General features: G+C 45.3%; 1 protein-coding gene across 4 annotated transcripts; it reads right to left on the bottom strand.

Annotated features, from left to right (window-relative positions):
• Positions 1-752: 752 nt before the first annotated feature.
• On the bottom strand, positions 753-25,437 carry GGT7 (gamma-glutamyltransferase 7). 4 transcript variants are annotated; one of them, XM_081293214.1, is made up of 15 exons: positions 25,245-25,437; positions 18,007-18,242; positions 17,323-17,474; positions 15,779-15,896; positions 14,620-14,687; positions 14,335-14,408; positions 13,854-14,050; positions 11,149-11,236; positions 9,244-9,371; positions 8,983-9,071; positions 7,468-7,617; positions 7,230-7,347; positions 6,334-6,471; positions 5,046-5,145; positions 753-1,383 (listed from the first exon to the last, which is right to left on the bottom strand). In XM_081293214.1, the coding sequence occupies exons 1-15, from the start codon at positions 25,411-25,413 to the stop codon at positions 1,220-1,222; spliced, it is 1,989 nt and encodes a 662-aa protein (XP_081149340.1). In that variant the 5' UTR covers positions 25,414-25,437; the 3' UTR covers positions 753-1,219. The 4 variants fall into 4 exon arrangements, with proteins under 4 accessions (XP_081149340.1, XP_081149339.1, XP_081149341.1 ...); XM_081293213.1 differs by lacking the exon at positions 14,620-14,687 and having other exon boundaries at positions 14,335-14,497; XM_081293215.1 differs by lacking the exons at positions 13,854-14,050; positions 14,335-14,408; positions 14,620-14,687.
• Positions 25,438-27,538: the final 2,101 nt, after the last annotated feature.

Genomic DNA, 27,538 nt, shown 5'->3' with positions numbered 1-27,538 from the left:
TTGCCCAGCCGGACTGCAGCATGTCCTTATTTCTTTAATGTTTGCTTCCTCTTATAGACTGAAAACTGTAAAAAATAGCCTATTTGTTTTGTTCAGTGCTGAATTCCAGTGGCTACTAGTTCCTGGAACATAACTGAAGGATGCAGGCATGCATGAATGAATGACAAAGTCTATGAGAGATACTTATTGTCTGATATATACTATATGAAATATACTTTGTAACAAATAGTTCACATGCTAGATGTGGAATTGATTAAGAGTACAGATCATGGAGTTGGACATCCTGTGATTGAACCCCAATTTTTCCATTTAATAGATGAAAAACCCTGGACAAATCCCTTAACCTCTTTTTACTCATTTCCCATCTGTAAAATGAGAATAATATTAATACCTATCTCATTAGGTTTTTGAGGAAAATTAAATAAGATTACTCGCATAAAGTGCTTAGCATAGAGCCTGGCATACATTAAGTGTTCCAGGGATGCTATAAAAAATAATAACAACAAAAATAGATTATTATTAGTAGTGTAAGTTTGGATCTAGAACCCCTACAAAGGGGCTCCAGTTAGCCATAGAGGCAGAGATTCTGGGATAGGATACCAAGTTCTGCTCTCTCACTCCCACCTGCAACCTAGTTAAACATAAATCAGGCTAGAGTCATGGGTAAGCAATATTCTTTCTTTAATTTCCCTTTGCAAATGGAAGCCCCTGAGCTGGTCCCCACCCCCACCCCTACCCCACACCCCGGGGACCCCCAGATGCAAGGTCCCCACCTCAACCTGGTAGGAGGAGAGGATTACTCTCTTCCCACGATGGTCCATTTAAAAAAATCCTAATCATTTAAGAAATGAGGCTGGGAACAGGATAAGGGAGCTGGAAGACAAGGCCCAGGTCAGGATAGATGTTAGGGTTATAACACCCTTGAGAAGGGTTTGCAAGCATATCCCTAAGCTCAGAGCCAGCATGGCTAAAAGAAGAGAGGAGAAAGACCCCTCAAGGTCCCCTGCCTAGTCGTGGACACTGACATTAACTACCACCACCACCACAGGCCTCATGATGGAGAATTTTTCAATTACTCTGGGATAGGGTTTGCTAAGCATTCCCTCTGGCCCCTAATCTGGGGCATCCCTGGGGTCCCCCTGAGACCAAACTTGGGAGAAGGAAGGACTCTGGGAACATGCAAAGGTGGGGAGCAGAGACCCCGCCCCACCCCGCTGCTCTACAGGATGGTGGCTCCAGCAGCATCTGGGCTCCGCGGGTCCTTCACACCGATGATGAAGTTGTTGGTTCTCCGGCTGCCATGGACCCAGGATAAGACATCTACCTTCTCCACGTGGTGACCCCTGGCTTCCAGGAATTCTATCTCTTCCTCTGTGAACTCACCTGAAAACCATCCCCAACATACACACATTTAGAGTGTTCAGAGCACGGGCTAAGGAGACCTACAGTGGATTTGAGTCCTGGTCTTGGGTGTTCCTGCATGACGTTGGGCAAACTGTTTCACCTCTCCGAGCCTCAGTATCCTCATGTACAGAATGGGGGATAATAAAAGAGCCAGCACATGAAATTGTTTCAGGGATTAAAGGAGAGAATGCACAGGAAGCTCAGAGCCTTGTTTACAGCAAGTGATTGAAAATGTAGTCATTCTCAATATTGGAAAAAGGACTTTGAGGGTCTTCATCCCCACCTGCATAGTCCAAGCTGCCATCACTATTTGCCAGGATTACAGCACAGTCTTCTAACTGCCCCCCACCCACCCAGCTTCCAGTCCTGTCTTCCCTTCAGTCTCTTCACACAGTACCCAAAGGGATCCTTTAGAACACTGGTCAGACCTTGTTAATCCCCTAAAACACTCCACCAACCAGGCTTAGTGGGACATGCCCATAATCCCAGTGATTTGGGAGGCTGAGGCAGAAGGATCATAGATTCAAGGCAAGCCTTAGCAACTTAGTTAAGTCCTTAGCAACTTAAAGAAACCCTGTCTCAAAAAATACAAAAGGCTTGGGATATAACTCAGCAGTAAAGCACCCCTGGGGTCAATACCAAGTGCCACAAAAACAAAATATTCTACCAGGTTTGATGGACCTAGAATAAAATCCAAAGTCCTTATCAAGGCCTCTAAAGCACAACATTATCTAGGACCTTGCTACCTCTCTAAATTATTCTTATTTATTCCTTCTATTCTCCACCTTACTTTATTCCAAACACACTGGCTTCCTTGCTGTCCCTAAAGTAGATCAAACATGCTCCTACCTGAGGAATTTTGCACTTCTTGTTCTTTCTGCCTGGTCTGCTTTCCTTTTAGATGGTTTCAAAGCTGGCTTCCTTTCTTTATTCCAGTCTTTGGTCAAAAGGCACTTCTTTGAGAAGCACTTAATGTGTGTCAGGCTTTATGCTGACCATTACCTAGAATAGCAGTCCCTGCCAACTTTACCTTGCTTTGTTTTCTTTCAAAGTATATAATATCACTTGTATTTGTTTATTTATTGGCTTTGTCTCCCCCCACTAGATTAAAAATTTTTGAAGATAGGGTCGTTATCTTGTTTGCTATTGCTCCCCATTGCCTGGACAGAGTCAGTACCTAGTAAAAGTTAAGCAGGTATTTACCAGATAGGGGTGTTTACCCCTATCCTCTTGCATAAGTTCAGGTTCTCATCATCTCTCACCTGAGCCATACCCAAGCTCCTTCTTGTATTTCCTCAACGTACCTTCTCTTCCCTTCAATCCATCTGCCCTATTCAATTGGATAGTCGTGCCCTCCTCCTCATCTTCCTCTTCCTCTTCTTCTTTTTTACAGCACTAAGGGTTGAATCCAAGGACACTCTATCACTGAGCTACATCCCCAATCTCCCCCACCTTTTTTCTTAAATTTTGAGACAAAGTCTTGCTAAGTTGCTGAGGCTGGCCTTGAACTTTCAATCCTCCTGCCTCAGCCTCCCAAATTGCTGTGATTATAGGTGGGCACCACAGTGCCCAGCAAATCTGTGCTTCTTAACATTGCCCTCCATGATAAGCCTTGTTAACTTCACCTCCCAATGCTCTTCTATAAAGATCTGGTCTGCTTATTTCTCCAGACAGAATGAGTTTAGGTAGTTTTTGAGATAAAAGACACATTATTGAATAATATTAAATCATCTAGTCAGAAATCTGTTCACTCATGGTTCATTTTCAATCTTTTTGATTATGGCAAGGACCAAGTTTCAGTTTGGCCTCTGAATAGTCTAATTTCCCTTTTAACATAGAAAGCAGGTCTCAGAGCCTTCTGCAGGTAATAATATCTACCTAAAACCTAAAAATATTTGATTTTTAAAATAGCTATTTATTATCTATTTGTGACAAATGATGCTATTTTTCTAATTTTGATTGAATTTTTTAAAAAGAATCTCTCTGTGTTAATAAGTTTTACTTAAAACACATTTGGGTAAAAAACAAGTCCATTTATACAGATGTATTATGTAAATAATGGTTTAGACCACATATAAATGTGGCCAAAGTCATGTGGCCAAAGTCGTGAAAGTGCTAAGTAAATTCAGGAGTTTGGGAAATGACTGGACTCCTGGCTGCACTCTAAACTATTCTTTCTGTTTTTTTTTCCAGGTTATTCCTTCTTTCCAGAATCCCTTCATCTCCACATGCCAATTTCCTGCTCATACTTCAGGGCTCAGCCAGTTGTTACCTCCTCCATGAAGCCTTCCTGGGGTCTCAGGTGGATAAATGTTTCTTTTCCCAGAACCCCACACTTGATATCCCCTTCTAAGACTGTGCAAGGGATGAGCTACCATAAGTAACTTAGCATGCCACCTTATACTTAGTAGAGACTAGCAGAATAAAGTTGAATAAAGTTCAGTTTCAGAGTCTCCTTCATGCATCAGTTGCGGTTTGATATCACTGACCAACTATAGGGTCTGACTGCAGATGACCTAGGACTGTGCTTTTAACATGCTTCAAGTGCAGGAGATATTAAGGGCCAGGCAGTAAAGAAGCAGAGTCTTTGATATCAGCCAGCGGTTTGTTCTAATATCACTTCTGCCACTTGCTGGTTGATCTTTGACTAGTTTATAACTTCTGTAAGCCTCAGTTTCTTTATCTGCAAAATGGAGATAATACTGAACAAAGAAAATTATATCTTGATCAATTCTCTATCCCTTTTGGACTAGCACAGTACATGGTTGGTTATAATAAAACTCCTCAAAGATGCACACATTTTCCTATTTACAAAATTAAGCTGCATCCAAAATTAAGCCCTTGTTCTTAGAGGCAAGTCAATCTTCTCACCATAAATCTAGAAGGTCCTTGCCTGCCTCTCTTCTCTCATTTCATTCTCACTGAGGTTGGTGTTTGTTTTTGTTTTTGTTTTAGTTTTAGTTGTTGATGGACCTGTATTTTTTTTATTTATTTATACGTGGTGCTGAGAATGGAACCCATTGCCTCACACATGCAAGGCAAGTGCTCTATACTTAATCACAACCCCATCCCAGGTTGGTCTTCTTTTTATTCCTCAAACACACCAAGCCCATTTCTGCTGAGTTCTCTGCACTTGTCCTCTTGGCCTACAAAGCTTTGCCTCAGTTCTTTGCCTGGTGGGCTCTTTCTCACTCTTCAGATCTCAGCTTAGATATCACCTGGTCACTGAGTCAGCCCTGTTATATCATTCTGTTTTAATGCTCAGCTGGGTATTTATTTTACTCTCCCTTATCTCTTTGATTATTTCCCCATCTGCTTACAAATGCACTAACTCTAAAACCTAGAATGATGTCTGGCACACAGCAGGTGTTCAACACAAACTAAGGTATGAATGAAGGTTTGCAGAATGAACAACTGTACCTTATTTTACAAATGAGAACACCAAGGCTCAGAGATGAAAAATGGACCTCTCAAGGACACAAAGGAAATAGCAAGATGGTTCCAGTCCCCAGATCTTTCATTACTTTAACAGGAAGTTGTGGAAAGAAACCAAACTTTGGCAAGAAGGAAACTGGTGCTGATCAAGGTAGGGGAAACCTGTCTCTGTGGCCACCCCACGGGAGTCTCTGCTCTGCACTCACTGTCCACCTGCAGGAGGTTGGACTGCAGGTCTGGGTGAAGGCGGCCTCGGGCCAGGCTGTCACTCAGGTTCCGGTTCAAGGTCAGGACATTCAGCAGTACCTGTAGGTAGCCAAGGAGCAGAAAAATCAGGGCTGTCCCAGGGGTGATGAACCAGGCAGGGCTCCCCAGCTCTCACCCTTGGTCCAGACTCTTTAGTCTTTAGAACCCTCACACCAGGTGTGTCATCTGGGCTTCTCAACAACCCTGAAACCAGACAGGCAGGCCTGTGATAACTATCCCTGCTTCATAGAGGAGGAAACTGAAGGCCAGAGAACGAGAGTGATTCAATGAAGAGTTTAGAGGAAGCCAGGGAAGAGGGACCCTCCCCTTTAAATCTAGCTCAGAGCTTCCCTCCCTTCTCTCTGGATAGGGCAGGATTAACAGCTAGAGGTGATTTAAGGTACACATTTGTACTTTCAGTTTAGTGGTTAGGAGCGTGAGTAGACTCTGGATCTGAACTACCTGTCCACCCTTGCTAGTTGAAGGAACTTAACTTCTTAACCTTTCCAGTTCCAATTTCTTCATCTATAAAATAGAAATAAGCCTTTTTCCAGAGTTGGGAAGGTTAAAAGTACTCAGCACTTTGTAAGAACTCTATAAATATTAACTATTTTATTATTTCTACTTTATAGAGGATGATACTGAAGTTCAGAGAGTTTAAGTGAATTTCCTAGCATCACACAGTTGGAAATTGGCAACACTTGGACTAGAACCCACGGGAGTCTAGTTCCAAAATTAACTTGTCACCTGCCAAAACATATGCCTGGCACATATAACAGGAGCTCAAGACATTCAAGGAACTGTCCTAAGGTATTCTGGAGAGTAGTGGCCCTTCCGTTTAAAACCAGACTCTAAAAATTAAAAAAAAAATAAAAGTAAATAATAAAAACAGATTAAAAAAACCCCAGACTCTAAAGAGGCTGGTTATCTATTTAGATGCAGGGTAGAGAGATGATGGGAATTGAGGTTCACAGAACACAGGTGGCCCAGATGCTATATCACTTTTCAACTCTATTGGCCCTGCGATTTCCCTTGCAACCTGGAAAGACAGGGGCTGCTGGGCCCATTTTCACTAAGAAACTCAGCACAGTCTATTTGTGCCCATGATGGGCCTGGCACAAAGCAATTCAGTTCAAGTTTGCTGTGTAAGGGATGGAGAAAGAAACAAGTCAGATATAGAAGGGGCATCACAGCCCAGGCCACAGCTGGTTCCTGACTGCAAAAGGCCCATAAAGAAAGAAACCTCACCTGGGTCAGACCACTGAGGCCCCGGGCAGCTCCGTTGGCCCCCAGGGCAAGGTAGGTCCCACAGAGCCCCTCTGCCGGTCGGACCACAGTGGGCAGCAGGAAAGAGAGTGGCCGCTTCCCTGGCTGCACCGAGTTCTCCTGTTGTTGGAGGGCAGAGACCACAAAGGAGGTGTGGGATGGGGCAAGGGCCACTCCACCACTCTTCCTACTCCTCTCCTTCTTTGCATCATCTACAGGAAAGGGGGACTGTTTCCCTCCAGGAAACAGTATGCTGTCTGTGAAAGGGAAGGGGTCCCTGGATGGCTAGGGTGGATAAGGTGGAATAATAAGAGGACCCATTGAGCTGTGAGGCTGCTATGGATGGCAGGGAAAAGAACCAAGACAAAAAGATGGTGACAGGAAAGCAGAGTAGAATCCCCACTGGATCACCTCTAGGTGTCTTTGCCCTGCCAGGCATCTTATACAGTGTAAGAGTGCTGGTCTCCAGCTAGAACAATAACTTCTAATTCCTTCCTCCTTGGTTCTTTTTTGGTTCTCAATCATTGGGCTGAGCCCCACCAGCTCAGTATCATGGTGTTATAGACCACTAGTACTGGAAAGAACCCAAATCATTAAATTAGAGCCAATATCCTCATTGTACAGGTGAACAAAATGAGGTCCAGAGATGGGCAAGACTTTCCCTGGGTTGCAGAGTAAGAGAGTGGCAGAATGAGATAAGGGTTCTTCTGACCCACCAGAATCCATGCTTCAGAATGAGCAGGACTAGGGATGAAGTGGATATCTTGTGTCCTTATAATAGAATTTCCTAGGGGAAATAGGGAGGAAGAAGCAACTATACAACTGTACCTCCTACCTAGCCTCAGGGTCCCCATGAGAGGAGAGAAGCAAGACCCTACCAGGTTGGGTGCAGAATGGTTAGCAGTTCTGTTGGGCCAGGAGAAGTCCAGCATCTGACTGTTGAGCAGGATCCCCGAGGGGGTGATGAGGCCACTGCCAAAGGGCCGGTTCAGGGAGCTGGGGGCAGAGATGGGGTCAGATGAGCTCTGTGACTACCTTCACTTCTTCCCAGACCCCACCAGCACCACCCGGTTCAAATGATCTTTTGTTACAGGTTCTAAGTCTGAGCTGGCATACCTAACCATTGCCACGATGAAGTCATCAGGGCCCATAATCAGCACCTGGGCAGCGGTGGGAGCCCCATCCAGCTCATAGACAGGCAGGAGAGGTGCAGGGGCTGCCTGAGAATCATTGATGTGGCCCCGGAAGTAGGCAGCCTCCACCTTGCTAAAAAGACAAGGAGTCGGGGATGAGCATACAACAAGCTTTCAATACACCCCAACTACCTGTGATGTTTATGTGATTATTTGATTAAATCTCCTTCCCTCACTGGACTACTAGGCCTATGAGGGTAGAAGTTCACTTACTGCTGAGTAATTTAACTGAATAGATTTATTTAGGTATTATTCAGATTCTTTTCTAAAGTTAATTTTTTTTCCTTTTTTTTTTGGTACTGGGGACAGAACCCAGGGATGTTTTTACACTGGGGATGTTTTACATCCCTAGATATTTTTATTTTTTTATTTTGAGACACGGTAACACTAAGTTGCTTAAAATCTCAGGAAGTTGCTGAGGTTGACTTTGAACTTGTGATCCTCCTGCTCCAACATCCCGAGTTGCTGGAATTACAGGCATGGGCCACCATGCCCCCCAGGACTCCAGACTTTTTAAAGTTCAAGTGATGGTTTCTCAGATTACTATTATTAACTGTGTGTTGGGTTATTCATAATGATTAGAGAATAATAAGTTACCAAGGATTATTGAAGACATTCGTTCAGTTTTCAACCAAGAAGGATGGTGACCATGCAGTATAGGAACCTGGGGCTTGGTTTCAGATAGCTGGGAGGGGGAACCTTGGTTTTCATGCTTTTATCCCAGTGACCATGATGTGGTTATTGTTTCTGAATGCTGCTCTTTTTGCCTTTTTTTTTTTTCCTGGATAAGTGATGTTAACTTTTTAATTTGACAGATAAAATTGTATGCATTTGTCATGTCTGATATGATTTTTTAAATTGGTGCATTGTAGATTTACATAATAATGGGATTCATTGTGATATGTTCATACATACACAACCCATAATTTAACTTGATGGGTTTTTGGTTTTTTTTGTGTGTGTGTGGTGAGTACTGGGGATAGTACCACATGCTAAGCAAATGCTCTAACACTGAACTATATCCTCAGTCTTTTTTAAACTTCATTTTTAAACTTTTGTTAGTTGGTTTGTTTTCTTTCTTTTTTTTTTTTTTGTACCAAAGATGGAATCCAGGGACTTTACCACTGAGCTACATATATCCCCAGCCCATTTTACTTTTTATTTTGAGACAGAATCTCACTAAATTACTTAGGTCTTGCTAATTTGCTTAGGATGGTCTCAAACTTTTGATCCTTCTGCCTGGGCCTCCACAGTAGCTGAGTCTACTGGTGTGTGCTACCATGCCCAGCTCACTGGACACCTTTGCCTGCAGAGGCAAAGGTGACCAGTGTCAGATCGTGAGTTGGGGTTCAGCTGAAACTGACCTGGAACTTCACTGGATCCTTTCCCCAAACCCACTACCACCTCACACCCTTTGGAATCCTGCCCCAAGACCTACCTGAGCATGTCATCCATGCTCTCAGTGATGGTAGAATCATAGATGGGATCTCCCAGTCTGCTGGCCAGGGCTAATGCAATCTTCAAGGTCTGAAAACACAGCAAGGATATGGAAGAGGCTACCAGGCCCCTTTATGCAGCCCCATCTAGGGATCCTCATGTGAAAGAAAACTAAGGTGATTTAGTCCTCCCTCAAGGCAGTAACCCCTCTTGCCATCCCTAGTGTCCCCAAACCCAGGTGAGATGGAGGGGCTGGCTTTACCTCTGCCACCCAGTGAAGAGCCTGTTCCCGGGATACCAGGCTGGTGAGATTGAAGCCCTCAAGGATGTTCAGAGCACTGATGATGGCAGGGCCTGTGTGTGGGGGTGGGGGACTCAGAACCAGGTGGCCTGAAAGGACAAGAAATAACAGAGAGCAAGGGAGGGGTCAAGTCATCTTCACATTCCACATTCCAGCTGCACATCCCATTATCGCATGCTCTGAGACTACTGCACTGAGCCCCCCACATCAGATAAGGAAACAGAAGCATTAAGACGAGAAGGGACCCACTCAAGTTCACATGCCAAGTTGAAGGCAGAGCCAGGACTTGAACTGAGAATACTAGTCTTCAGTTTCCTCTGCTATATGAGATAACTAAGGCTTAAGAGACTGTGACTTGCCCAGAGTCACATTGTAGGCGATTTTCAGGGCAGGGACAGATAGTGAGATGTCCAGATTCCTAGCCACAGTGTGTTTCCTTTCTGCTCCTCCCACAGGCCAGAATAGTATCCAGGGCTCCTAATGGTCCAACTCAACCTGAAACTCCTTGGAGCAGGAGCCTCCTCTTCCTCCTGTTATTAAATGTTTGGACATCAAAGGAATAAAGGAATAGTAATACCTGACAAATAATACCAACATTAACTAACTGACCCATTTAATCCTTACAATAGGTACTGTTATCACCCCAATTTTATAGTCACAGAAACTGTGACACAGAGAGGCAACTGGCCCAAGGTTATTGGAGACAAGGGAAATCCAGAGCACTCAAAGCACTGGCATTGCTGAGACAACTCAGGCTGGGGAGGGAAAATAGAAAGTCCAGTGCACTCCATGCCCACTCTGATCAAGGCACCTTCCTGCACCATCTCATCAAATCCTCACAGGCACCCTGAGATCATCCCCATTTTAAGGAGTGAACAAAGGCTGGAAAGTGGAAAGTGACAAGTTTGAGGCAAATGGTACTCAAACCCAGATCTTTCTGTTCCCAGAGCTACACTCTTTCCTCTACTTCACATAACATTGTTTCCAGCAGAGGAATCAGGTAATAGATTGAGACCTGAAACTTGAATTCAGAAGTAGCCTCTTCTGAGGCTTGAAGTGATTTTGCCCTCCCAGAAGGGAAAGAACCCGAGAACTTCTGAAGGACCCAAAACCTACCACTGTGGGCTCAGAAAACATCACCCATGTCATAATTCAGCTTTCTGGATTTCTTATTGGTTTTCTTGAATTTGCAGGCTGAGTTCCTTTCCCTTCCTAGGATTGTTTTCTTTTGGTACATGGGGGACCAGGTTTGTGACTCTCATGAAGGGTTCATTCGACCTGAAGCCTAGATGGACTTCCGTCTTATGAATTCTTTTATTTTTTAATTTATATTTTTTGGCACCAGGGATTGAACCCAAGAGCCACATCGACAGCCCTTTTTTATTTTTTTATTTTGAGACAGAGTCTCACTAGGTTGCTTAGAGCCTTGCTAAGTTGCTGAGGCTGGCTTTGAATCTACGATCCTCCTGCTTCAGACTCCTGTGCCACTGGGATTACAGGTGTGTGCCACTACGCCAGGCAAATTCTTCTTAGGAAGAACAGGGCAGTAAGAATGGGGCTGGGGCTAGGGTTGAGGCAACATAGTGCCCAAATCCAGAAAACAGATATTTAGAACCCCAATTTTCAGGTCTGAGCCTTTGGCTAGATGAATCCCCCCCATTGTTAAAATAATTAGGTTAAATGATGCCATGATAATTTCAGAAGATGAGCTGGCTCTGGTTTGCTTCAACAGCTGGCTGCCCAGGCAGTTCACTGACTCAGTTTCTCTCCCGTAGAATGGAGAGAAATTTTCAGGCCAAAAGGATATGGCCTTGGACTGGGATGCTTCTCTTGAGTGGGGACCCTGAAAGTTGGGGGAGAAGTCACCTCTGTACACCCCACACACAGGCTTCTCCACAAGGGCACTGTAGTTGCTGAAGTCCTCTTCAGTTATGACGCCCCCTGCATGCTGAGCCTGGAGGAGAGAAAATGACCACCCACCACTGTGAGCACGTGGCTTGGCCTATAACACACATCTGAATCACAAACAAATTGACTGTTCACAACTTTTATGCCTCATGGCCTTGAAGAACCCCATAAGTCCTAAGTACCATAGGAAGAAGGAGAAAAGCATGAACACCAAGCACCTCCTATGTGCCAGCCATTGTGCTAGATATATTCCATGAGGGACCTCTTTAGCTTGGTATTCTAGTCCCTTCCTGCTTCTCCCACTTCATGTCCTGCTGTTCTTCAGTGAGCTCTACACAGCTGCAGAGTGACCTGAAGGTCCTGAACTCTACCCCCAAGTCTTTTCAAGTGCTGCCCTCTTAGACTCTGTAAAAGGAAGACTTACCCTTACAGCAGCACTCACCTAGGAGATATCAAAATGAATTCTACATCTCATTACAACCAATTAAAGTCACTACAAAACCAAGAACTTTTTTGGAGGGGGAGGGGTGCCAGGGATCGAACCCAGGGGCACTTACCCACTGAATTATATCCCCAGCCCTTTTTATTTTTATTTTTTAAAATATTTATTTATTTATAGTTTTTCAGCGGACACAACATCTTTGTTTGTATGTGGTGCTGAGGATTGAACCTGGGCTGCACGCATGGCAGCCGAGCGTGCTACTGCTTGAGCCACATCCCCAGCCCCCCTTTTTATTTTTTAGGATGCTTAGGGCCTCACTAAATTGTTAGAGGCTAGCTTTGAACTTGTGATCCTCCCGCCTCAGCCTCCCATGCCTGAGGGATTATAGGCATGTGCCACTGTACCCAGCTAAAACCATAAACTGTGAATGACCCCAGTAGGACTGACCCTATGTGTCTCATTGTCAGGAAAACTCGTTCCTAACCAATGAACCAATCTGGTACAAACCAGCAGGCTCATTCCATCCTAACAGTGTGCTAATTAGTACTACTATGAATCTTCTCCTTTTTTTAAACTTTTTTAAGTACCTGAAACCTTTGATTTCTCTAACTTCTGAGTGAACTACATATTGAATTTCATGGTTACCATGTGTTCCTTTGTCTGACAAGATAATAAACTCAACTTGGGTTTTTTTCTTTTAAAACCCTGATGGTCTTTATGTTAGAGACTCCTGCATGCCCTTCTCCACCTCTGGGTAAGGATGTGTGACCCAGATGTGGTCAATCAGAGCATTCCTTTCTATGTCACAGTGATTAGTTTGGGAATTGTCATGTACCTGTAACAAGCCAATGAGACACAACCACGAGGCTTTTGCTGGAACTATAAGGAAAGTAAAATACTGTTTCTCTGGGATGGTCTAAGATGGGCTGGTGAGCACAGAGTGTGGATCCAAACTGAGGAAAATATTGGGGAGAGAGAAAGAGACAGAGGCAGATAGACAGACAGATCAAGTTCTGACAATGTGGATGGAGCCCTTGGATCCAGGAGGACCTAAAGCCAGTGTTCTCTTGGACTTTCTAGTTAAGTCCACTTGGGATGGGCTTCTGTCACCACTACCATATCTCCAGTGCCCAGCATAGGGCCTAGCACTGAGCAGATACTCTGTGAATGGTGAATGAATGATACACCTATGTAATTCCCACTGTAATATGGAAGAATTTTATATAAACATCTCCATTACACAGAGGAGATTACCACTGAGTTGCTCCATGCATCCTATTCTTGAACACAATTTTTCTAGGCGTTTTGGACTGTTGATGATAATTCTCAGAACACACTATTGCCTCAGACTAAATTACTTTGGGGTTGGGTGGTAACCTCCTGTGTCCATCTCCCAGTCCTGACAGTCACCAGTGGAAGAGATGTTTCCCTCAGTCCCTAGAAAAGCCAGAAAGCAAGGAGGATTATGGGCTTAGAGAAACTGAGGCTAATTCTGGGCCTCTACCAGACCTGTGGAAAGCAGGCCAGGCCCCTGAACAGTTAGCAGCAGCGCTGATAAGCCCAAAGGTACCCTCTCAATCAAGACAGAACATTTATATTGCTTCAGGTTTCTTATGCCCCATCCCAGACAGCCCCTCCAATCCTTAATAACCACTAGTCTAGTTTCTTGTCCTTTTTCATTTCTTTTTGGTTCTCAGGGATCAAACTCAGGGGCACTTAACCACTAAGCCACATCCCCAGCCCTTTTGCAATATTTTATTTAGAGACAGGGTTTCAGTGAGTTTCTTAGGGTCTTGCTAAGTTGCTGAGGCTGGCTTTTAACTTGCAGTCCTCCTACCTCAGTCTTCTGAACTGCTGGGATTACAGGTGTGTGTCACCACCCTTGGCCTGATTTCTTTTGGTACTGAGGGTTTAACCCAGGGGCACTTTACCACTGAGCCATATCCCCAGCCCTTTTTATTTTTTCATTTGAGACAGGGTCTCGCTAAGTTGCTGAGGCTAGTCTCAAACTTGTGATCCTCCTGTCTCAGCCTCTCAAGTTACTGGGATTACAGGTCTGGTTTCTATCACTGGAGGTTAGGTTTGTTTATTTTAGAATTTCAAATACATACAATCAGAATATATATGATGAAAGAAAGGCAGGGAGGGTAGAAAGGGGGAAGAGGGCCTCCCTGCAATAGGGTCCTTGGGGCATACCCCTACCTCCCACCCTCACACTCACCTCAGCCACCATCTCCAGTGTGAGGTTGCCACCGTTGTAGAAGGCAGCAGGGCCAGAAGTGCCAAGTGCATCCAGCACCTCTGCCAGGTCAGGACGACGCATCAGGGAGCCAGGCAGTGGTGGGTGGCCCAAGGGCAGGAATGTCTCCAGGAAGCGCTCAGATGCATTGGGAGGCAGCTGCTCAGCCAAGGCCCGGGCTGGGGGCAGGGATGGGAGGCTGGGCAGGGGGTGCCAAGACTGGGCCAGGTGATTGAAATGCATAATAGATGGGGTGCATGAGGGCTAAGTGGCTGGCCCTAAGTGCTCTGGTCCCCCAGAAGCCTATTATAGGGCACAATCTGCCCTTCCAATATTCCCTCATTTGAAGCCTCTCCCAGGTCAGAGTAAGATGGGAAATGGAAGAAGACTGAGGAACAAACTGGAAGAGAGGTTCCCCCCAATCAACTGTGTGCTTTTCCCCCAACCCCCAGACCCCACTGACCTAGATCATGGGTCACGTTGAAACCATCTTGGGCCACAGCTGCAGCGAAAGCCAGGACTTGGGACCATGGCAGCCTGGGGGGGCCGGAGAGCAGGGGGTGGAGGAGGTCCTGGGGGGAGGAGGAGGGGTCCTGGGGGGAGGGGGGTTCCTGGGAAGGAGAGTCCTGGCAAGGGAAGGGGATATTAGGAGGGGGAGTTGGGAAGGGAAGAATCAAGGAAGGCAGGACAAGGCCACCCAAGGAGAGATGCAGGCAGGGGCCCCTAGTCCCCAGGAGAGGATCATTACCTGCCATAGAGCTGATGAGCTTCATGTAGCCCCTTCACCATTCCGGGGACCCCCACCAAGAGCCCAGGCTGGGCAAGGCGGGCAGGCGAGGGAGAGAGGAGACCAGGTCACTGGAAGGGGGGGGCTGGGCTGAACTCTGCAGAGCCCCAAGCCAGGGATGGCTGGCATAGGGGAGAGACACATGCCAAGTATCCCAGGAGAGGGACAAGCTTCCCCCTGCAGACATCCCTCCCATCTCCCTGAATTTCTATACACAAATGTAGAAAGGCCTTTATTTATCATAGTTGAGGGATTTAATAAATTAAGCAAACCCCATCAAGAGCCAGGATAGAAACAAGTTAGATAGAAATCCATCCACACTGGATTATACCTACTCTTGCCTTTTAAAGTTGTGGACAATATAGCTTCACTTAACTCATTTTCATACTATTAGTGCTCTGAGTTGTGAGAACTCAGGAATGTGTTTGGCTTTTGCCACTGCACTAAATACCTACTTTTTCAAGTTATTCTATTTCCTCTTTTGCTCTCTGAGGACAGTGGATTGCCTCTACCTAGCAGTTCCTCTTACTCTTTCAACATGTTGTAGGCTGGGAAAATTATAGTCATTAGGCTCAGAGTGTGATATATGAGTTTTTTTGTTTGCTTGTTTTGCAGTATTGGGGATTGAATCCAGGGCCTCTCACACTAATCAAGTGCTCTATCACTGAGCTACATCCCCAGCCCCTTTCTTATTTTTATTTTGATACAGGGTCTCACTAAATTTCCAAGGCTCATTTTGAACTTGTGATCCTCTTGCCCCAGCCTCCCTAGTAGCTGAGATTATAGGCATGCATCTTTATACCTAAGGTATAAGTTTTAAAACAGGAACTCTGTGACATTTCAGGGTACTTGGTGGCCTTTTTTCCCTCTTCCTATGTTCCAGATGGTAAGATTGTCAGAGAAGTAAGATGTTGCAGTATTACCTGCTAATCAACCATCCACAGTTTTTATTCATTATTTTATTTCATGGGAGTTGCCTGCCTCCCTATAGCCTAAGAAGATCCTGTTCAATTCTTTTTCCTACCCCAATGGTAAATACTCAGCAAATTAATGCTTGAGTTAGCAGAAGAGCAATGAAGGAAGACCCCCTTGAGCCCTCGCTTCCCAACAGGGTCCCCACCTTGGTTTCCCAGGACCTCTGCAGGGCCTCTTCCCTGAGGGCCCCTGGTGCAGACTCCCGGAAATCAATTAGTTGGCTTTCGTTTCGACGGATGTCATGTACCAGCATTACGCCCCCACTGGAGAGACACAGAAGGGGGAAAGGGATTATAACATGCCGACTTTCTGAATCATTAAACTGCCACCCTTCAATCCCCAGGAGTCAGGGTTATAGGCTCAGTTTGTCATTCTGAGTCAGGAGTTTGAGTCCCCTCCCCAGCAGGGATTCAGCCACCTTAGAAGGGTAGGGAGTGAAATCAAGGGAGTGGGAGACCCAGAGTTCAAGGACTTCTTTTAGCCTGTTATTAGAGATTTTAATCCCTGCTTAGGGAAACCCAGAGACTGGGAGAGCAGATGTTTTACCCCTGCCCCCACCCTAGACCAGAGTTGGACTTCTGCCAACTTCCTGCACCTGCCTACTTGGTATCCCTCCCCCAGGACTGGATTATGTAAGGATAGACTGCAAAGCCAAAAGGAGAATTTCTTTGGTAGACCCTGGAGGACTGGTCTTGCAGGAACCAAGATATGGACTTTGTTAGCTTATTCCTTTTCTGTGTTTTTTTTTTTTTTTTACAACTGAGACAGGGTTACAAACTTAAATGCCTGCAGCCAAGTAACAAAATAAGGAAAGCAGGACAGAGAAACAAGAGAAAGTTGTAGGAACTCTGGCAAGGTGGACAGCACCTGCCCCATCATGGGGAACAGCTTCTACTAAGCTCTAGATAATTGTAGCCATGTGGAAAAATGAGCCCAGTGTTACCAGATCTTCTGATTGCTCAAGAGATGTTAGAAATCTAGATTTAAAAAAAATGAAAATTCTCAATCTTTTAACAACAGCAAACAAGTTTTTTAAAAATTTAAGTGTGCAAACAAGTCATTCTGTGTGTTTGGTGTGGCCCATGGGTGACCAGTTTGTAACTTCGGTTTTAAGAGTTCTCAGCCTAGAGTATATTTTTGGAGAGTGGAGGGTCCATGGCTTCATTAAACTCACAGGGATTTGTGACCCTAAAACATCACTGCCTTTACTGATGACAGTATACTTCACTGTACACCTCACCTTATAATTTACAAGTTTCCTTTTCCAATGTGTGTACGTATGTGTGTGTGTGTGTGTGTGTGTGTGTGTGTGTGTGTGTGAAGGGAAGCTCCAGAAACACTTCCAGATTCTCCATATGGTAGCTTTACCCTCTGACTTCAGGGAAAAAAGAGTGACATTTGGTATAGAAAGAAAAAAAAAATGCAGGGCTGGGACTATAGTTCAGTAGTAGAGCATTTGCCTCCCAAGTGTGAGGCACTGGGTTCGATCCTCAGCACCACATAAAAATAAATAAATTAAATAAAAGTATTGTGTCCATCTACAACTAAATATTTTTAAAAGAAAGAAAAAAATGCAAGGAGTTGGGGCTCAGCCTTCCCTCTATTCAAACTGGGAGACCAACAGCATGAAGTCTACAGACCTAAAGACAAGAAGTAGGCCAGGGTGACCCAGGGCTGGGAGCTCCTTACCCGCCTAAGCCAGAACTGTGTGGAGCCACGATCCCTAAACACAGGGCTGCTGCTACAGCTGCATCCACGGAAGATCCCTGTTTACTGAGCACCTCCATGCCCAGTGATGTGCATTGAGCAGCATCAGTCACCACAGCACCCTGCTGGAAGATCTGGGAGGGGAGATAGGAAGGGGCAGTAGGAGCCATCCAGGAACCCTGGAACCTCTACAGGAGCTACGGCACGCATGCAAGCCTTGCCCTCTGCTGTCTGCCCTCCTGTAGTTATAGAGATTGAACTCCAGGGGGCTCTACCACTGAGCTACAAAACCATCCCTTTTTATTTTTCGTCTGGGTCTCGCTTTGTTGCCTGGACAGGCCTTGAACTTACGATTGACCAGCCGCAGCCTCCCGAGTCGCTAGGATTAAAGCTATTTGCTCCTCTTGTCACCTTGACTCTTCCTTATGATGCCCACCTCACTGCCCCAAATGCCTGCTACGTGATGGAGTCTCTTCTTTGTTCTATCCCGCTCCCGTCCCACAATTCTTCCCTTTAGGACCTTCCTCTCCCAAGACATCACCCTCTCGCCTTCCTAGTTCCCGGCCCCATTCCACTACTCAGTCATTCCCCAGTTCGAACAGCCCCCTCAAGCATTTCCTCACTCTCTCCTCCCCAGTGCCCTCTCTGCCCAAATGCCCCTCTCACCTGGGGGTCCCCGAAGTAGATTTGCATGACCAGCGCCACAGTGACGCCGGTAGCGAAGGTGAGGCAGGCAGTGACGATGACCGTAAGCCCATCTTGGCGGCAAGAGCACTCGGCCGCTGCCGCGGAAAATGGGTCCTTGCGAGTCTCTCTTAGCGGTGACCCGTCCTGGCTGCCCATCTCAGACGACGACGATGGCAGCCGTTGCAGTCGTGCCGACTTCAGGAAGGAATCCGGGTCTGCAGGAGGACGGGGACAAAGGTTGGTCTGGGCGTCTCCTACCTGGTCCTGCCTGCGGTCCCCCCTGCCTTGCCCCTTCAACACAAACCCCACTGGCCAGCCCTGCTCGCTTTTGGTCTCTGGGACCACTCCAGGGCTGGCAGGGACTGTGGTCCCAGGTTAGAAAGAGACAGAGACTCTCAATTGGGCAGCTGAGAGAGACTGCATTGCTTCTTGAGTGATACCTAGGTCAAATTTTCTGTGATCCTGAACAAGGACTGAGAACGCTTTGGGAGAGGGGGTGGATCGGTTCAGCCCTCTCTGGAAACCAGATCCTGCCCCAGTTAGGGCCCAGCCTTGTGTATAAGGAGGCAGTTATCAGGCAGGACCCTGGTTTCCAACATTGCTCCAGTTATCTACTTATTCAACAACTATGAACAGCCTACTATGTGTCTGGCCCTATGCTAGATGCTAAGGGGAGAGGAAAAGACAGTTCCTGTCTTCATAGAGTTCATGGACCTGTGGAGGAAAAGTGCAATAAACAAGTAAACAAAGCACTACATTATTACAAGTTGTGGCAGGTGCTATTGAAGAAAAATAAGGATGAAATGATAGAGCATGGGCTGGGGATGTGTCTTACTGTTAGAGTACATGCCCTGGTATGATAGAGGCCCTGGGTTTGATCCAAGCCCTGCAGGAAAGAGGGCCAGGGTGAAGAGAAAGAAGAAAGTGGGCAAGGGGGAAAGAGAGTGTTGGTTGGGGGAGACTGCTACCTAGGGAAATCAGAGAAGGGAGGAGGTGGTTTTAAGCAGAGAACTGAGAGATAAGGAGTCAGTCACTCTTAGAGCACTGGGTTTGTATGTTCCTGAGGGATCAACAAGACCCTAATGTGGGAATGAACTTGGTACATTAGAAAACAACATCAAACAAAACAAACAAACAAAAACCAAGGCCTGAGTGGCTCTAGTGTAGCAGGAAAGGAAAAGAATAGTAAGGAGAGAGTGTAGGCTCCATAGGCTGGGCCCTCGGTGCCTCCTGAAAAACTTGGATTTTACCCTGTATTATGGGAGGTCACTGGACAGTTTTAAGCAAGAACATGAAGTCATCAGTTTTGTGATTTTAAATGATCAATCTGGGAACTGGGGACAAAGCTCACTTACCTAGCATGTGCAAGGCCCTAAGTTCTATCCCCAGCAATGGGGGAAAAAAATCCCTCTGGCTGCTGTCTGGAATAGATTGGAGGATAGTAAGAATGAAGTCAGAGAAGAACTGAAAGCCACTTACTTGCTGGGTGACTATGGACAAATAACTTCATGTCATGGGCCTTACCTTTCTCATACTGGTAATAGAAGTAATCCCTAACAGGTGGGATGTGTGATAAATACCAAGTGCACCATAGCTATACTGTAGTTAATAATTGCTGTTATTTCCATTCCTTTGCTACCTTGACCAGAGCTAAGACCCTCTTCCATCTCATAGTTCTGCCCTCTGGATGCTGCTGTCCTTGAACCCAAGTGCCTAAATGGTCAAAAAGTCCTGAATGTTTGTGAACAATAAAGAATTAGCTGGGGGTTGGGTTGTGGCTCTGTGGTAGAGTGCTTGCCTAGCATGGGGAACAGGGTTCAACCCCCAGCACCACATAAAAATAAAAATAAAATAAAGATATTAAAAAAAAAGAATTAGCTGGTACCTTCACCTTAGCACCTTACTATATTCACATTTTAAGAGTTTATTCATTCAACAATTATTATTTTTAAGATATTTATTTTTTAGTTGTAATTTACCACAATATCTTTATTTTATTTATTTATTTTATGTGGTGCTGAGGATCAAACCCAGGGCCTCGCACATGTTAGGCAAACATTCTACCACTGAGCCACAACCCCAGCCCTCAACAATATTTTTTAGACTTTTTATATTTTTTTAGGGGCAGTGTCTCATTAGGTCTTCAAAGTTGTGGGCTCATGTGATCCTCCCCTCCTGAATAGTTGAGACTCCAGGTATGTGAAACCATTCCCAGGACTAGGAGTATAATGCCTTTAAAAGTTTGTGTTATGGGCTGGGATTATGGCTCACTGGTAGAGCACTTGCCTAGCATGTATGAAGCACTGGGTTTGATTCTCAGCACCGCATATAAATAAATAAATTAAATAAAGGTTCGTTGACAAATAAAAAATATTTTAAAAAAGTTTTGTGTTATCATATTAAATATCAACTTATAATTTCCTATTTAAGATACTATCATGGACTGGGCACAGTGCCTAAAATCCCAGCAGCTCAGGAGGCTGAGACAGGAGAATCGAAAGTTTGAGGCCAGCTACAGCAACTTAGGAAGACCCTGTTTCAAAATAAAAAATAAAAAATGGGGCTGGGGATGTGGCTCAAGCGGTAGCGCGCTCGCCTGGCATGCGTGCGGCCCGGGTTCGAACCTCAGCACCACATACCAACAAAGATGTTGTGTCCGCCGAGAACTAAAATAAATAAATTCTCTCTCTCTCTCTCTCTCTCTCTCTCTCTCTCTCTCTCTCTCTCTTTCTTTCCCCCTTTAAAAAAAAATAAATAAAAAATGGGCTGGGATGTGTCTCAGTGGTTGAGCCCCCTTGGGTTCAATCCCTGGTACCAAAAAAAAAAAAAAAAAGTACTATCATGGTTCACTGGTCATTGAACCATGAATTAACATGAGACAAAAGATGATTTTAAAAAATCTAAGCTTCTTCATTTAGTGTTTAAGGCCCTCCCTGATCCAAACTCTTCTCTGTTATATAAATAAGAAATCACAAATATCAATAAAATGCTGATATAGGCAAGAGATTTTTCAGAATTTATTTATAGGGGTTACTTTTGGGAAAAGATACTATAAGTGGGAATAAGATGTGATGAAAGGATTTTTTGTTTACCACTTACATATATTTAAAAAACAATACATATCAGGGTTGGGGGTGTAGCTCAGTGATAGAGTGCTTGCCTAGCATAGGTGAGATACTGGGTTTGATCCTCAGCACTGCATAAAAATAAATACATAAAATAAAGGTATTGTGTCCATCTACCATTAAAAATTTTTTAAAAAAATCAATACATGGGGCTGGGATTGTGGCTCAGAGGTAGTACACTCACCTAGCATGCGTGGGGCACCTGGTTCTATCCTCAGCACCACATAAAAATAAAATAAAGGTATTGTGTCCATCTACAAATAAAAAATATATTTAAAAAAATAATACTATTAATTTTATTCATATACAAGACACTGGGAAAAAATTATTTGGAAACAGAAGAAAACAAGTCTCTTAGGAGAAAGATGATGAGTTTCATTTTGAGTAGGACCACAAGGAGCCGCCTAGAGGATAGCTAGCCTAGTAGACATCTACTTTTTAGATGTTTAGATACCATTTCCCAATTTTCTTTTGAGGAACACCCTCTCCCTTCCCTCAACCAACTCCCTCATCCTCATCCTTGACCAGAGTTAAGAGTGCGATTCAGGTCTTGCCAACCAGAACATGCTTCTCTGTATCAGGCTACTAAGACTCAAACTTTGTTTTTTGGTTGGGTTTTTTTGTTTGCTTGTTTGTTTGAGATTATAGGTGTGCACCTACCACGCCTGGCCAAACTTTGTTCTTTTGCTAGAACTATTGGGAAAGAAAAAAAGTCCTATTTCTGCATAGGTTGATAAATTGGTAGAATATAAACCTGTAGCTGCTGGGGGCATTTTGCCTCAACAATATGGAATGCTTTCTGACTATGCCCACAAAAACAAAGGCAGAGCAGAAGATCAAAAGTTAAATTCTTTTTTCGTTTTTCAGCAGGATATTGCTATTTTGCCCAGGTTGGTCTGGAACTCCTGAGCTGTAGTGATTCTCCCTCCTCAGCTTCCTGAGTAGTTGGGACTACAGGTGTATGCCACCCTACTAGGCCTAAATTAATTTATTCTGTAATTTTTTAAAAATATTTTTTTTAGTTTTGATGGACTTTAATTTTATTTATTTGTATGTGGTGCTGAGAATCGAACCCAGTGCCTCACGCATGCTAGGCACTACCACTGAGCCACAACCCTAGTCCCTGTAATTTGTTTTTGTTTCTATTTTTGTGGTACTGGGAATTGAACCCAGGGGCACTCTACCACTGAGCTATATCCCCAGCGATTTTTATTCTTTATTTTGAGTCAGGGTCTTGATAAATTGCCAAGGTTGGCCTCAAACTTGCAATCCTTTGCCTCAGGCTCTTAAATCACTAGGATTACAGGCATTGCTACTATGTCCAGCCTAATTAATCCCTATTTAGGACACTTTAATTCATCTCTGTGTAAAGCCCTATGCTCCTGGACTTCCTGATTATACTATCCAATAAAATTCCTTTTTTTGATGTAACTGTTTTAACTGGGTTTATAACAAAGGAACCTTGAAAAGAGAGGATTATGAATCCATTGTCCAGGAGACAGATCTCAGCTAGAGATTCAGGTCATCTCTGGTTTGCTTACTCCCTTAACAGGAGGTTTTTGAACCAGGGATTACATGACCAGATGTACAGGATGGTGAATGGATTGGGGTGAGGGAAGAGGCAGGAAGAGTAGCTACAAATCTGAGTAATATAGATCTGAGAGGTTCATAGTTTAGTCCAGTGGTGATGACAGGATGGAGATACAGAATTTGGAAAATACTTAGGAGGAGGAGAGAGCACTTGATCAGCTTTTGGAAGAAATAGGGAGTCCTGGAGAATGGTTAAATGACAGTATTAATTGAGAATGACATTGGAAGAAGAGCAGGTGTGTGGAGAAGAGATGATGAATCCAGCATAGAATATATTCAAGATAAGGCACTTGCAAGATATTTAGAGGCAGATGTCTGGGAGAGGGAGGCACATGTGGGCTTGGAGTACAGGAAAAAGGGAAGGAAAGTATTTCTAGCCTTGGAGAGATCGTTGATTCTCTTTGCTTTCCATAAAGAAAACCGCTGTGGGATGCCTAACACTTGGTTTTGGAGAGTGGCAGAACAGTCGGGCACAATAAGATCCTAGCTAAGAAGATGGGACAGTGCCACTAGGTGGCACCATGAGGTTGAGAACATAGGAGGCCATGTTAGCCAGTACTCTGGTCTAGCTGGAAGAAAGAAGCCTAGGAATTTGGAAGCAGGGCTAGGTGACATGGCACTGAAACACTTATACCAATATGATGGCAATGTCCTTGGAATCTACATAACATGTCCCTGGGAACCTTGGTACACAACCTCATCATAAGGTTTAAGTTCCTAGAAGCTTGGTGACCAGGGTGAGGGCACAGCCTGTATTGGCACGTCAAGATATTCCCTGAGGTTTTGGAATTCCCTTTCCTGCCATTATTTAATCCAGAGATCTTTTGTTAATTTTTATGTGGTGCTGAGGATCAAACTCAGTGCCTCACACATGCTAGGCAAGCACTCTACCACTCAGCTAGAACCCCAGCCCATCATTCAGTAATTATTTATTGAGCCCAACTCTGTGCTGGATGCTGGAGTGGTTAAAACAATCATGATTCCTGCCTGCCCTCAGACATTAGATAATCACATCATTGCAGAAAGAAATAATTGAAGGCTTTTAAAAATGCTAATTTATTTGAGGGGTGGGAGAAGAAAATCAAGGGAGTCTCATCTTTGGGTTAGGAGAGACTGCCATTCTTTGTTGATCTGGAAGAGGAATCTAAGGCCCACTACAGGGGAGGTATGCCTATTGTAACACAATGAGTTGGGGGCAATGCTAGCACCAAAAGCATCACTTCTGACATTTAAATGAAAAACCTGGCTTCAGGCTAGTATCCTCCAAACCACCCCTCTCCCTACTACCTCCTGATTCCAAAGCTACTCCCTCTGGAAAAGAAGTTTCAATCTGCAGTCCTGACATTTGATGTCCCAAATCCTCCACACCCCACTAGCCCCTCATACCTATCACAGGTAGAATAGAGTCTAGTCAAGTTGATAGGTGCTATTGGTCAGGGCCAGATGACCAGAAAGTTATGGAGTGGGTGAGAATTGGAGGCTGTCAGACTGGGAGCAGCTATGGAGGGGCCAGACCAGGGAGGGCTGGGCCAGAGAAGCAGTATCTGTCAGGCGGTTAAGGGCTAAGGCTCAAGTGCAGGCACTAGGAGGAAGAGAGGCAGAAGGATGCTCTAATGCTAGGAAGTGACGTTGAGGGAAAGAAGGCTGGGGGATGGAGGATGAGAAATGGAGGGGAGAATGGAGCTGGGCCACATGGATAGGACAGAGACCAGTAGGGAAGGAATACTCAGAGAGCTCCTGGTCACCAGGTTTCTCCCAAGCAGGGTCTTGTCCCTCCCTACCCCCATTCCTTGCAGTTTCTGCAGAGGGCTGAGGACATAGTAAGATTCTGAAGATTGCTTCCTAGGGAGCTGAGTACCTAACATCCCAGCCAGATCTATGTCTCCAGTAGGATGGAGTAATCCACAGGACAGAAAAGGCACTCTAGTCCCCAAGGACTTTGAGAGGTCATGCAGTCCATTCCCCTGTCTCCCAATAACCAACATTCCCAGACAGAGGGGAATCATATTCTCTTTATCCCTCCCTGGACATGAAGAGATTCTCAGCAGCTCCCCAGACTCTCTGCTTTCCATAACCCCTGGTCATGGTGAAGTTCTAAAACCTAGATTCTATCCCTCCTGCTGCAGTCTCTGACTTGGTTTCTTCTATCCTGTCCTCTGTGGCTAGAGAAAAGCCTTTTACTGGGTGATCACAGCTGTTCTTTAGGATCTCCCCTCCAGCATTCCTTCCCTGTTGGTTGGTTCTTCCCAAGAGGTAATCCCAATCCCTCCTACTGCAGTCCCTGGCATCAGCTCCCTTGTCGCATCCTATGCCTCCAAGGCAGAAATGCACCCCCTTCCTGACTAGATAATTAACGGAGACAGGGAGAAAGGAGAGGTTCAGGAGGATGGTGGTCCAGAGAATGAACTAAGGATATGGAGGCTGCAAGTGGATGTACAACACTGATGAAGGAGGACCGGGGACTTCCCAAGGGTGGACACGGACGGGGCACACGGGCCTCACCAGTATCGGGGTCTCCCAGGAAGGCATCCTCGTCCTTGCGTCCCCTCAGCGGAACGGCAGGCGCCGGCTCATCCTCCGGCAGCCGCGGGAAGCTGGTGATGCTCATGTAGTCTACTGGCGAGTAGGCGCCCAGAGCGCTCTCCTGGCTGGCCTCGCTCTCTGCCGCCATCCTCACTTGCACCCCCTAGCAGCGCAGCGCTTGCCGGAAGTGGCTGCGGCGGGGGTTGGAGGGAGTGCGGGGCGGAGGGCGGGGCCTGAGCCCCTGGACAGCCGGGAGGGGGCGCCCCCTCCCTTGGCAGTGTCCAGGTCTGACTCTCCCCTGCCTGCTTAGAGCTGTCATCCTGCAGTGGGCACGCAGGTGCAGGTGGACGGAGAACCGCCAGGGCGGTGGAGCGTTGGGGGAGAGCGCGCAGCACAGTGGACCCAGGCACTTCATGCAACTGCAGGTTCAAAGCCCTTTCTCCTTACAGTCTGAATCCAGCTAGTATTCTCCTCAGAAGCAGACACTTTCCTGGGACCACAGACCTTTTCACTGACAGCAAACACTTCTTTGACCCCAAATTCTGTTTCTGGTCCCAAACTCTTTGGACCCTCCCAAACTCTTCTTAAACTCCAAAGATCCTCCTCTTCCCATCTCAGACTACTCCTTCCACCCTGGACATCTCTTCAACTTCCAATTGTCTTCACCCCACCCTCAGACACCGATGAAATGCCAGGCCCTACTTTATCCCTAGACCACTTTTTTACTTGCAGACCCCTCCTTGGACAAAGGACCTTAGATCCCTTCGTGCACACTGACACTTCTCAGATTTTTCTTTCCAACCACAACGATTCTGGATTCCCTGATGGATCAGCAAAAGAGATTGGTCCTCAAACATTAGTGTGTATTGGGATTTTTTTTTTTTAAGAGAGAGTGAGAGAGAGAGAGAGTTTTTTTTTTTATTTTTTAGTTCTTGGCGGACACAACATCTTTGTTGGTATGTGGTGCTGAGGATCGAACCTGGGTCGCACGTACGCCAGGCGAGCGCGCTACCGCTTGAGCCACATCCCCAGCCCAGTATTGGGATCTTTGAAAGCAAACCCTAGATTCCACTGGATAGATCATGATTCATTCGGTAGGCCGGAATGAGGTATTTAGAACCTGAATATCTACCCGTCATTTAAAGAGTTTTTGATGTGGTTCTGGAAAGGACACTTTTGAGAAATAATGGTGGCACAAGGTTGGTGGGATGAAGAAGATAAAAGGGTGAGAATGGGTCTCTGTAGTCTAGATTCTATTCTTGGCACTACTGCTCACAAACTTTGTGATCTTGGGTAAGACAATCTCATTGAGTATCAGTTTCCCCATCTGCAAAATGGAAAGAATAATAGTATCCATCTTAGAGGGTTTTCATGAGGATAAAATAAAGGATGGAAGGTGCTTTTTTGTGTAGGATTTGGCACTTACTTAATAAATGCCAACATCATCATCGTCTTCATCTTGTTGGTTCTCATCCCAGCCAAACCCATTTATCCTTTACCTACTGTCAGGAATTCCAATTAGACCACAACTTGCACTACTTCCCTATCTCCAAGGATGGAGGAGGTTTCCTTCCTTATGAAGCCTCTATTCCAAATTTTGTGCAGTCCACAGGCAGAGGCAAGGAGCTGGAGAAGCCTCTGGACACACTTCCCCTCCTCCAACCCCAGACTTCAGGCCCAGTTAACTTGAATTTATTTACCATTTACTATGAATGTAGCAGCTTCAGTGCCACTCTAGACAGGAGGGGGCAGCAATGGGTGGAGCTGCTGTAGGTTTGGGAGAAAGGCTTGGGGAAGGAGAGTGGAACAGCGATTTAGAGCTGTATTGTGTGTGTGAGGCTCATATTTTCTGAATAAAGTTGGTATAGCCTATTACAGTGCAGTGAGGATTGATTCTCTCAGTGGGACCTAAATAATGCCTGTGCCCTCAGTGATGTTCACTCCTTCAGCACAGTTAGAGGCCCTTCAGTGAGGTTTGAATCTTTTCACTCAGGTCCAAATCTCCTTAGTGAAGTCTGCATCCTCTGTATCTTCTGGAGTGGAATCTATATCCCTTCAGTAGGGTCAATGCCCTTCAATGCCATTCATATCCTCCTATTAGAAGGGCCCAGAGCCCTTGGGTGGGATCTAAGACACTCGCACAAGATCTGTGCTTCCTCAGGGGAGTCTTCGTATGTTCAGCAAAGTGTGTGAAACTCTAATGCAATTTATGCCTCCTCAGTATCTGTCCTTTCGTTGAGGTTAATGTCTACTCTACAAGCTTGGTATGCTTT

Source organism: Spermophilus citellus, assembly GCF_964194105.1.
Source record: "Spermophilus citellus genome assembly, chromosome: 4".
NCBI lineage: Eukaryota > Metazoa > Chordata > Mammalia > Rodentia > Sciuridae > Spermophilus > Spermophilus citellus.
Note: the sequence above shows the minus strand (reverse complement) of the source record. Positions and strands in the feature narration are given on the sequence as shown.

Excerpts from the sequence above, each read along its gene's own strand:
- GGT7 (XM_081293213.1), bottom strand. The coding sequence starts at position 25,413 with ATGGCGGCAGAGAGCGAGGCCAGCCAGGAGAGCGCTCTGGGCGCCTAC. Across the intron at positions 6,472-7,229 it reads ACCATTCTGCACCCAACCTG|GAGAACTCGGTGCAGCCAGG; the intron begins GTAGGGTCTTGC and ends CTCCAACAACAG. Across the intron at positions 1,384-5,045 it reads CAACCTCCTGCAGGTGGACA|GTGAGTTCACAGAGGAAGAG; the intron begins GTGAGTGCAGAG and ends GATGGTTTTCAG.